The sequence below is a fragment of the Perognathus longimembris genome, chromosome 10 (genome assembly GCF_023159225.1).
Source record: "Perognathus longimembris pacificus isolate PPM17 chromosome 10, ASM2315922v1, whole genome shotgun sequence".
Lineage (NCBI taxonomy): Eukaryota > Metazoa > Chordata > Mammalia > Rodentia > Heteromyidae > Perognathus > Perognathus longimembris.
In genome coordinates this window covers 4656078-4668146 of record NC_063170.1, presented here as the reverse complement: position 1 = coordinate 4668146, position 12069 = coordinate 4656078, and the positions used below count along the sequence as shown (strand labels likewise).

General features: G+C 53.7%; 1 protein-coding gene across 1 annotated transcript in view; it reads right to left on the bottom strand.

Annotated features, from left to right (window-relative positions):
• The window catches only part of Cdyl2 (chromodomain Y like 2), a 91642-nt gene that overhangs the window by 26276 nt on the left and 53297 nt on the right, over positions 1-12069 (bottom strand). Inside the window, exon 2 of the mRNA XM_048355064.1 lies at positions 7813-8401. Within this exon, the coding sequence (XP_048211021.1) occupies positions 7813-8401 (589 nt within the window). The remainder of the gene's footprint in view (positions 1-7812; positions 8402-12069) is intronic.

Genomic DNA, 12069 nt, shown 5'->3' with positions numbered 1-12069 from the left:
GGAGCCGAGGACGAAGTGTGGGAGGCAGACGTGGACGATGGAGGGCCTGACAGGAGATGTGTCCGCAGGTTCCGTGTCACCCCTTCGGTCTCCGGCTGGTGGCGCCGTTCGGGGAGGTTCCGGAAACGCTAGGAGACAGAGACTCAGGAGAGGAAGTAGGCCACCGAGGCATGGCCTTTCTCGCACTCTCCATATCCTGTCTGCCATGAAACGAGCGCTCTCCCGTTCTGACTTTATGCCCGAGTGCATGAACCCTCCGACACCACAAGCACAAGTCCTCCCTTAAGTTTGCTTCTCTGGGGTATTTAACGACAACAATGCCGAAGTAGCTAACACACAAACGACAGGCTGTGGGAGTCACACACTGAGGTCCACGCTGTCGGTGAAGACACTCACGTCTGCGTGGGCCGATGACCCCTGGTAGATGGGTTCCCGGGGGAGGGGTCACACAAAGGGGATGTGCGGGAGGAGTGGCAACCACTATGCACATGGCGGGGGGCCGGGGGGGAGGGACACTAAGGAGAGCCACACATGCAGAATGCCGAGGACAGGGCCCTCTGTGCAGGGATCCGGCTCCCCACAGGGTGGTCGAGGACGGGCGGAAGTGCCATATATCCTTCGCGACGTGGCTTCTTCACTCTGTGCCCTGGTTATACCCTCCCCACCTTCAGCCATCCCTGCCTTCTTCTCGATCATTCAGCCGGCCCCATCAGCCCCAACCTCTGCATCTTCTTCCCCAAGAAGCCCCCTTCCACGGTGGCTCTGGCATGCCCTTGGCCCGCATCGTGGCTTTCTTCTATCTCCTTTGTGCCAGAGCTCTCACTATTATCTGTCTACGTTCCTGGCACACAGTTTTCATCCGGTTGAGTATTGGCTGGTTTAACGCTAGACCAAGGGATCAATATACACACTTTCCAAATTGCTTTAAAAAAAAAAAGAAATAGGAAAATGCAAAGATACAGTTAGAACCATGGAAGTGACATAACTGCCTCCCAGCAGGGAAATGGCCAGAGAGGCCAGGAGTGTACCTGAGGAGGAGGAGGAGGGACGAGGGCCACCAGCAGCCTGTGCTCAGCACAGGCCTGCACCTGGGCAGTTTCCACGGACAGACACAGGCGCATGAGAAGCTGCTTCCTCAGTGACAAACTAACATTCAATCAACAGAGTTGCGAAAAGCATTGGGAAGGCTGGTAATAGATAGCCAGGGCTGGCCAGAGCGCAGGTCTCTGCAGGCTGCCCAGCCTTGTCAAAGAGAGAACAGTGAAGACCCTGCACGCTGGGAAATCCTCAGCAGCTAAAAGGGAAGAAAGAGCAGAGGCACATGTCCTGACCCAGGCACAGCCATGGTGGATTTCAAACATAGAAACTTACAGGAAAAAGACTGTAAATGCCCCAGGCGCTACTCAGATGTCACCTTGGGGAGGCCTTGGCAGTGGCAGATGGTTGGTAGGTAGGTAGGTAGGTAGGTAGGTAAGTAGGCAGATAGATAGATAGGCAGATGATAATGAGATCATTGACACATATGATACATAGTAAATAATAGATAATAGATAAAATAGATGCTAGGACTGACAGAGGAGATCAATGATATAGGACAGATACAAATAAATGACTGATAGACAGATGTGGTAGGTGCTAATTACACAAAAAAAGGGATTAGTCCTATTCATAGTTACCTGAACAAATATTTGAGTAAATGGTATCTATTAGGTATGTAAAATGCAATATGTAATAAGTTAGGACAGTCCAGAAAGACCCATAAGAAACATAAACACCTGAAATAGAATTTGGGAATAAAAGGAAACAAAAGCTTATCCACTCCATGTTGTATAAATTTGTATAATCAGGTGCATTGCTTCTTTTCTTTTTTGCAAGTCCTGGGCTTGAACTCAGACCTGGACACCATCCCTGATCTTCTTTTGCTCAAGGCTAGCACTCTACCACTTGAGCCACAGTGCCACTTCTGGCCTTTTCTGTGTATGTGGTGCTGAGGAATTGAACCCAGGGCTTACTGCTTGCTAGGCAAGCACTCTACCACGGAGCCACATTCTCAGCCCCAGGTGCACTGCTTTTGTAACTTTAAAAATTAAGAGGGAGACACAGAGAATTGAGAAGGGAGGAGAAGAGAAAACGGGAAAGGAAAGAAATAAAGGGGAATAAAAGAATGAAACCCTACAACAACTTAAGATATGCCATGCAAGTACTTTCGTCTCCTCTCTTTCTCATGGACATTATAAAAGAGGAGTACAGAATCTTTCAATAAAAAGTATAAATAAAATAAGGGGTCAGCAAAGTCGACAGTGGTCAACCTTCTGCCACGCTGTGAGTGACTGGTAGACTGCGTTTACTCTTGTTCCGAGCCCTCCACAGGCACACACCTGCCCCCCAGGCTGCTCTCACTAGGAAGGGAGCATCCACTCCCCAGCTGACCCCACAGGCTTGGACACAGATGACTGGCAACGAGAAAATTGTTCCGCAGACTTCTCTTAGGTGGCCAATCGAGAAGCGTTTCTGAGCTGGCAGGGAAAGCCAGCCATAGGACCCCATCAGTCCCTCTCCGACGCCAAACCAAACCCCAGGTTCAGGAGCCCCACGGGGAGTCCATTTCTCACTTGGCTTTGCCAGGGGTCAGGTTGCTCCCAGTCGGAGAGTCAGATTTTCCATCCCAGTCTGGCACTTCCCGAGGATGTGGTGGCCAAGCCGGACAGGGCCCTCACGTCACCACATGAAAGGGTTGTTTCAAGTTCGTTCATTAGCACAAAGTACTGACTTGTCACATTTTTGAAAGGCAACACGTAGAACTTTCTTAGGCTTCTGTTGTTGTTGGTACTGGTTTGGAGAATCCCCTACTTCTGAACACCAAAAAAGACTGGTCAGCATTTGTTGAGCGGAGAGCTGGGGCTTGACAAGCGTGAAGAGGGCATTGTGCTGGGGAAACGGATGCCCGGGCTGGCAAGAGGCACCGTGGGGACACCTGCGTGGCCTGGACTCACGGGTTGGGTTGGGGCCGCGACCTTGGGATGCTCAGAGCCGTCCTGAGACGGCTGCCCCTGCAGGGCCTCTTCCAGAACAAGCTGGGTGCCTCTAGGAGCAGCCACAACCTGGAACCAAGTGCGGGAGGGCCAGGAGTCAGAAGCTCCTGGACCGGTCGGGGCGCTGGGGAAGCATCCGCAGGCTGGGCTCGTCGGGACTGCACCTCCGCACCCGAGCGAGGCTGTCTACACGGCCTTTCTCCTCCCCTCTCGGCCTGCGTGGGAAGCCCGGGATTTCCTAGACTCGGCGTGCTCTCCTTCTCTCTTCTCTGAACCAGGCAGGGATGATTACCTGCTCTTGAATGCTCCAGAGGGTCTGGAAAAACCAAGTAGACCTTGAGTTCTTTCTTTCGGAATTCTTCTGGGAACTTTATAATGTCAGATTCGATTTGGTTAAATTTTAATATTCTAGGAAATTGACCACTGTATCCAAGTTTTCACATTGAGCCACGGAGGGCGGCTCGTCCTGTAGGCTGACGTCATGTCGGTGGGCCAGGAAGCACGGGGCTGTGGGGGAGCTGGGGGGGTGCTGGGAAGCAGAAGCCTGTCCCAGCAGCATACCTGTCCCCCACGTCTCGACAATCGGGGCCTACGAGTCGCTTTTGACTGTCTGGAAGCAAGTTAGGCAGTTCAGAGGCCAAAGCTGGGGAGCTGGGGTCACACTGCCCGGGTCTCCCTGCTGGCCCCAACCCCAGCCCTTCCCCAACCTCACCCTGCACCTCTGTAAAGTGAGTACTGCCTCTCAGAACTGCGTGATTGCCGGGGGCGCTTTGCAAGCCTCGGGGCCGTGTCTCAGGGAAAGTCCCTGTGCCCCGAAACTTCCTTTCACACACTTCCCACTCTCCAAGTTTTCTAAAGGGAAACTTTAAGATCCAGAGCCCCGAAACACCCCGCCTCTCTCCCTGTAACAATCAGCATCCGTGAGCCTCTACTTGGCCATCTTGCCTTCCTGGTGCTCATTAATCCAGGACTGTGGTCTCGAACATGACGGAGGGGGGAGGAAGGAGCGGGCAGAGAACTTGCTGGAAATGCACATAGGCATTCTTACCCACTCTCCAGACCAGAAGCGGAGGCTGGAGAGTTGCCGGGCACTCTACACCGGCACTGGCACCAAAGTGCTTCTCTATGAAACAGCTTGGTGGCTCAGGCTGGCCTCAAACTCACAACCCCGCCTCAGCCTCCGGAGTGCCGAGACCACCAGCACGTGCCACCGTGCCCCGTTTTCCAAACACGGCACCTGATTGTGACCAATAGAGGGGAAACGATCATCACCTTGAAAGAGTAAGGCGAGGTAAACGAATATTCCAGAAGCGAGGGCTGTGATCATCCTAAGAGATCAAAAGACAGAAGACGGCAAAGGTTGCCAGCATCTGTGGGATGACTCATTCACCAGCAGGAATAATGGGGAAAACACAGACTCACGCAACGCCTGAGATAAAGAGGTCTGGGAGGCAGAGGACAGTCTGCAGACTAGGAAAGGACCCTCCAGAATTAAAGCCCTGAGGACCTGGGCCGCGGGCACTGGAGGGCAGCAGGCATCTGCACGGCCTTCTCGGGCTGGAGGGGGAGGATGAGGCGCAGGGAGCCCTGTCCCCTCAGGTTAATGATACGTGGCTCCGTGCACCTCTGGGCAAGAGAGTGGCCAGCGGTTCCACCCAGAATGGAAGGGATAAGCTATTCCAACTGCCTCGCCACTCAGGTGAAACCTCTGTTTTAGGTAGGTACAGACAGACAGACAGAGAGGGCTCAGGAAAGGGCACCGGGAAGGAAGAGAAGCGGTCAGGTTTTTAAACTTGGGAGGTCCACATTCCTACATACAGGCTTCAAGTCCAAGCAGCAACTCGGACCCCCTCCCTCGGTGGATCCAGGACTGTTATCTCGCAACCTGTGTACACCGGCTCGCAGAATTCTGCAGCTGGTAGGTAAGACGCAGGCCCCGCCCCCCGCCCGAGGCCCCGTCACTTGATCAGGGTGGAGTGAGTTTTAACAAGCTCCCAAAGGGATACTGAGGCAGATGGTATCCAGACCACAAAGCTATTTGTCATGACCTGAGAAAAATCAGAATTGAGAGCAACACTGAGCCTCTGCGTACGCCTCATAAACGTGGCTGGGGGAAAACAACAGGCTGCAACCAAAACACCACCCCCCCCGCCCCCCGCTGGGGCCTCCCTGTAGCTTGTCTTCCCACAGCAGACCGTATGCAGAACCCTCACTCGCCAGAGGAAGTGGAAACCACGAGATGCCCCCGCGGGGACACAGCCACCGGGAGACCCCGTCCCTGTCTGCCAGGGAAGGAGGAGCCCTTGGCTGGTACACAAGCCTGCAGGCGCAACGGAGGATGCTGGGAACTGAACCCCTGGGTCTGCACCACCTGAGGCAGTACAGGGGGGCAGGTAGGAGGAGGACGTCATTGTTGGGATCTTCTGTTCAAGAACCTAAAACAAGTCCCTTGGCCACTGCCCCGCTAACTCTGGCAAGAATTTCCCGCCATTTCCTTAGTTCAACCACATACCTGAATACAAAGCTATATCTAACTAGAATGTGAAAGGCTGCCGGTGTCTGGGACACCCATGTGGGTGTAACAAGTGCGCGTGCGCGCGCGCGTGTGCGCGTGTGTGTGTGTGTGTGTGTGTGTTTAACACGTAGGTGATTCCTCCCAGGTGATCAGCCCCACACACCTCCTCAGCACGGAACGAGAGGCAGCTACTCTAACTTACCAGAAAGCAGACCATCAGTTTCAGAAGGAAAAGGCCTTACCTACCTTTTACCACTCTACTCCAGCAGGAATCCAGGAAGTGCTTGAAGAAAGTGAGTGCTGAGTCCAAGTGCACAGACGCCTGGTGTGAAATTTACCCACCAGGGCATGCCACCCTGGAGCACGCCTCAAGAGGCAGGGGAGTGGCCCAGGGTCTGTCAACCCGCCCCGGGGGGCCCTGCCCCAGGCCGCCCTGCCCCAGGCCTGCTGCACAGACACGACAAGATGTCAGGCTGATCTTACACACGGGCGGTGCGGGAACCACTGGCTTAGCCACACGGGTCTCGTGGGCACCCTTACGGCAGACGAGGAAGCAACAAGGCCTCCCGGGGCAGCGGGAGCAGGGGCCGGCCGAGGCAGGCGGCCTCCTCCTGCGTCCCAGCCGCACACGCGGGAGAACCGGGAGCACCGGAGAGTGAGGAGTGGGGAGCCCCGGGAGGAGACGGTCCAGAAAAGCACAGTGGAGTTCACGAGACAGGGGCTCTCGTCTGGTTCTCCTGGTTGTGGGGTACCCTGCCCAACAGCAGGCCAAGATTGGGGTGGCATCAGTGAGGGCTCAGGATGGACAGCCAAGACTCAGCACTGCTTCAGAACGCGGCACAGGATAAGGGAGGCGGGCCACCCCCTCTTTCACACCGGGGTCTGGCAGGGTCGGGACAGCCTCCTCCCTTGCACTTGCGCCTACGAGGGGCGGCTGTGCTCTGAGAAGGGCGGAGGGTGCCCGCGGCCAAGGGTGCTGGGCTCATTTCCTGCACCCGCACCCTGGAGCCTCACACACCCCCCTTGCCACCCTGCCCGTCACAGGAGCTCGAACGTGGGCGCTCGTGCCAGGCCTCCGGTGCACAGCCCGCTTCTGCCCGGGAGATGCGTGTTCAAAACAAACGGCTTTGACATATGCAGTACACAGCACACGCACGCGCACACACACGCACACATGCACGCACCAGCACCAGGAATCCCCAGATGGAAACAGGAGTCACGCTGGGGCAGAGATGGCTAAATAAATCCTGACTGGGTGAATCTCCACTCCGGAGAAGAAAGAATCTCCCGGCGAGTGCTCCGAGTCCCCAGAAAGAGTCCTTAAAAATGGCTAGCTCACCCAGGCGAGCCCCGAAGTCCCATCAACACCCTCACAACGCACCCCCCACATCTCAGCACCCCCGCAGGGTGCGGATGGCCCTACTCCACCTGGCATGGATGGTCCGTGCCCGAGCAGGATTTCCCCACCTGTCAAGGATCAGGGGTACCAGAAAAGAGGACAACGCCCACAGGGAGGCACGCCGGGTGTGACAAACAAGGAGACACACACAGATCCCTGGCACCGACAGCTCCCCGGGAAGACACCGGCCCCCGAGGACTCAGCTCCGGAGCAATCTACCTGCTGCGGAAACGGCAGGCGTGGGAGCTGGAATTACCTGGGCCATTGCCTCCTCTTTCCTTCGTTCTGCCGGTGCAGACGCAGCAGGAGGAGGGTGGAATTCCAGGAACCCAGGGTACGCGAGCTGTGCCGCGCCCAGGATGGAACAAGAGTGCAAAGCCAGAGAACTAGCCCGGGATGGTGTCAGGACCACAGTGAGCACGTGCCACGGTCTGAGTGTCAGTGCCCCACACTCCCTGCCCCAGAATTGCCCGGGTTGAAACCTCGCCCCAGTGCGGGAGCATCACGAGGTGGAGGGCTTGGTTAGCACCCAGTGGGATTCGCAGCCTGAGAAGGGAAGGAGCCCCCTCGCCCTGCGCGCCACGTTAGGACGGTGACCAGGGCCACCTACGACTCTGCCGGCCACCCGAACTGTGGGACAACAAGGTCTATGGTTGACAGAGGGACACGGCCTCTGGATTTTGTTATAGCAGCCTGGACCTAACTTAGAAATAAGACCCACGGCCCTGGACAAGGGAGATGGACAGAGGGAACATCACCGAAAAGCTGAGAGTCCAGGAGACGGCACCCTCCGCGTTCTCTAGACCGCAGGCCACCCACCCACCCTGACCGAAACCAAACCCCCAAGGGAAAGAAAAGCCACCAACCGAGCCCATTCTCCACCAGCGCCGAGTGGGTCCCGTCACTGTCGCCGGCCTCCTGCTCTCCGTCGTGGTCGTTCAAATCCAAGTCCGGCTGGTGGGACCCATTTCCAAAATGCCTCTCGTCCTTCTCGGAGCCAGCGTCCCCGTTTTCCAAGCCATTCTGGGCCTTCTTCAGGGGCATGATCTGCAGGCCGCTGGGCGTAGTCCTGTAAGACACGGTCTTGGCCGCCCTGTCGCCGGCCACGGGGGGCTTGCCGGAATGCCCCTTCTTGGGCTTGGACAGAGGGTTGATGCGCTTCCGCTTGTGGGAAGTCCCTTTGCCCTTGGCGGGCTCTGAAGACCTGTGGGGCAGTTTCTCCACGGCGGGGCCCCGGGAGTCCCGCAGCAGCTTGGAGGCGCCCGACTGCTTCCCCGACTTGACCCGCTTGTCCTTGGGCAGGTGCAGCCCGTTGAACTCGTCGATGAACTCCTCGCAGTGCAGGAGGTGGTGCTCCGGCTCCCACGTGTCCTCCGTGCTCCCGTAGCCCTTCCATCGGATGAGGTACTCCCACTTCCCTTTCTTGTTCTTCCTCTTGTCCACAATCCTTTCAACCTGGGTGCAAGAAGAAAGAGTGAGAAAAGAGGGAGGAAGGAGGGTCAGTCCCGGGGCCGCAGGAACGTTGCTGGCATGCGTTGGCGAGCACTCCCGGGATCACCAGGGAAGGCCGGCTGGGTTTAGGACGTCGCTGAATGAGAGCAAAGGCATGCGGGTGGGCATGTCCCTGGTGGTGCCCGGTGACTGGCCCCTGCTAGGGGTTAGCCACGTGTCCAGCCGTGCTTCCTCACGTCTGAAATCGCACGGCAGGCTTGCTTTTTCAGGAGACTGTCATTCTTTGCGTAGCAGCAAAATTGACTTATTTTTTTTTTTCAAAGACCAATTCAGAGTGGGTTTTCCATTCTGAGCAATGATAATAAGTACATTTACTGAGCAACACTATGCATAGCACTACGCTAAGTTATCCTTAATTGCAGACCATCTCATAGTCTCCTACAACAACACAGTCACGTACTTAGCATATTCCCAGTTTACAGAGAGAGAGAACTAGGGCTCAGAGAGATGAAGCAAAACCAAGTCCCGTAGGTGGGAAGGGCAGAGCTACTACATAATATACTTTATATTCATGCTCACACCAATCCTACGCTCCTCATCTCTGTGTGTATGTGTACATGCACACGCGTGAAGTGCAGAAAGATCACTTTTGAAAAGCAATGCACAAGTGTAGCTCGGAGGACATCCGGGTGTTGGGATTTTGTCATCAGGTACCAGTCTTAACCACAAGGCCAACTGTCTCGGCGGCACAACTCTTTCATATCAACCCAAAGGACTGGAATTAACAAAGCCCAGCAGCAAACCCAGCGCCCCATAGGAGCAAGTCACTTAGGATGCCAAGAGATAAGAAGAGATTTGTTGGGAGCCCACCATATGCCTGGCATAGCCCTGTGGGGTACACCACTATCTTAGATAAAGAAACTGAAGATGGAGCAAGGGGATTCCAACGTAGGATGCGGTAGGGGTCAGATCTGGACCTACTGCCTGGTTTAAAGCCAAGTGCTATTGTCTCAGTGTCTTCACAGTAACAAAAGCTCACCTGAATGCTAGTCCTCATGCAAATGGCTGATGTACTAAGCAAAAGGTATTGGACAATTCATTTATTATTCTTTAAATTTTACTGTAGATTTGAGAATTTTTTTACGTTAAAAAGATACAGTGAAAATTCTCGGTGTTCTACCCCAAAGATGCTAAGTTTCAATAAGCAAGTAAATGATACTCAAAAGTATATTATATTTGAAGGCACGTGTGATTTCATGGAATGGAATTGTGATGTAGTTAAGTCAAGTAAAGACGACCACCTGGAAACCGATGAAGGAATGTGGGAAGAGTAGGTGAAATGAAACTGATAATGCCGGCAGAGTTCATTACTGGCCTCTGTTTACATGGCTGAATTTTTGTCTCTCACTGGTTCATGCACAACAGAGGCTATGCAAAATAATTAAACAGCTTTTACTGCCTTGCACTTAATAAATATGGAAATAGCTAAGCCATGCTTCCTCTTCCTAATACTGCCTCTCATAGACAATTTTAATTGTTTCTATAATTGATTTATCTCCATTTAAACAGGCCAATTAAAATTTCTTTCCTTATAAAACACTCTGTGGAGATCTATTTGAAATTTACTGCATAATTTATAGATACGGCACACAAACTCTACAATAGTTTGTAAGAAGTAAACTCATGCCCAAACCATCCAACTTCCAATCTATAGGTCAAGGAATTTTGCTGGTGGGAATATCTATGGGTCATGCTGCTTCAGAAAGCCCAGAGGAGTTGTGGAAGGGCTTGTAGCTTTATTTCAAGGACATTGTAGGGGAAGACCCTCTGCAGGCACACAGAGGGAGGAAGGTGACGAATTAGCCCTACAAAGCCTGGAATAGCAGCCCCCTGAGGACACGGAAGTAGAACAGCAAAAAGCCACACAAGTCCTTGGGAACTAGGGGATGGATATTTACGAGGTCTTCAGGCCTAGAAAACATACAATCAGATGGGCATGGTAGTTCAAGCCTGTAATCTTAGCTACTTGGAAGCTAGAAATATGGAGAAATGCAGTTCAAATCCAGCACTGGTAAAACGTTCATGTGTCTTCATCTTGCCCAATGGCTAACAGGCTACATGTCTGTCATCCTAGCTACAGGGGAGCTCAATGCTTGGCCAGAGTGTCACACACCTGCCATGCCAATGACAGGAAGAAGCACAAATAAGTGGATCACAGCCCAGCCCAGCCCAGCTATAAAGCAAGAACCTATCTTGAAATAGCCAAGAGAGGCATGGTCCAAGCAGGTAAAGCACCTGCCTAGTAAGTGCAAGGCCCTGAGGTCACACCCCATACTTCCAAGAAGGAAAGAGATGGGGGGGAGGGGGGAGAGGAGCAAAGTGAGAGGAACAGAGGAAGGAGAGAAGGAAAGTGAATAAAGGAGAGGGGAGGGAGGGAGGGGGGGAGGGAGGGGAGAAGAAAGAAAATGCTTGACTCTCAGGGTGAAGGGATATCTTCCCTAGATGAAGAAGAGGACCATGTTAAACAGAGAGCCAACATAAGTGGATATAGTACATGGGGAGGGAAGAGGAGGTTGATGACAAGATAGACATAGACCCTGGGGCTGGGAAGGTGGCTTAGTGGTTGAGTGCTTGCCTCCTATACATGAAGCCCTGGGTTCAATTCCTTAGCACCACATAAGCAGAAAAGGCCAGAAGTGGCGCTGTGGCTCAAGAGGTAGAGTGCTAGCCTTGAGCAAAAACAAGCCAAGGACAGTGCTCAGGCCCGAGTCCAAGCCTAGGACTGGCAACAAAGAAAAAGAAAACGAAAGATAGATCATGAGTGGATGGCTTACTGATGGAAGGCTCACTGAACGAATAGTTGGATGAATAGTGAAATCAGCGGGTGGATGGATGAACAGACGGATAACAGAAAGAGAAATGGATGGGGGGGCTGGATGGACAGGTGGGTGATGGATGAAAGATGGAGAGTTAGTCTCCAGATGGATGAGTAGATGGATAGATGTGAGTCACTTATCAAAGTGAGCTTAGGGAGAAAAAAACAACAACCGAGCGCCGTATACTTAAGAACACAGGCTTTGGAAACCAGATCGTCTAGTTTAAAAGCCCCTGTCAAGCCTTATCGCATGTTCCTCAGCAAGTTTCTAAACCACAGTGGGCCTGGGATGACTCACACAGCAGGGCGGAAGTAACGCGCCTGCTCCGTAGGGCAGCTGTGGAGAATACACAAACATGCGTTTTCACATTCCACTCTAAAGGTCACTGCATCTCGCACGGCCTCCGAGGACCACAAACCTTGGTGGCGTCTGCAGAGAGACCGCCTCCTCCCTGGGCTGCCACGGGACATCTTACGACAACCAGCCCCTCCCTGGGGAGAAGCGGGAGCGCCCAGCCGCTAAGTCTGGATGGCACTGTGCAGAGCGGGGCTGCTCCAGAAGCCTGGCAAGGCAGCGAGGGCGCGGGCTCCCGCTGAGAGAGAGCTTCCTTCCATTCCCTCCGAGTTACGCCAGGTTTCAATCGCAGAGACACACGCTGCTTTACGGGGGACTTAAAAAAACAAACAAACAAACAAAACCGCAGCTTCCACCCCTGACCCCCATTCCCAAAGCCACTGGACACTTGAATTAACCCAATGCCAACTACGAATGCTGGTGACAGATCCAGCTCTGATA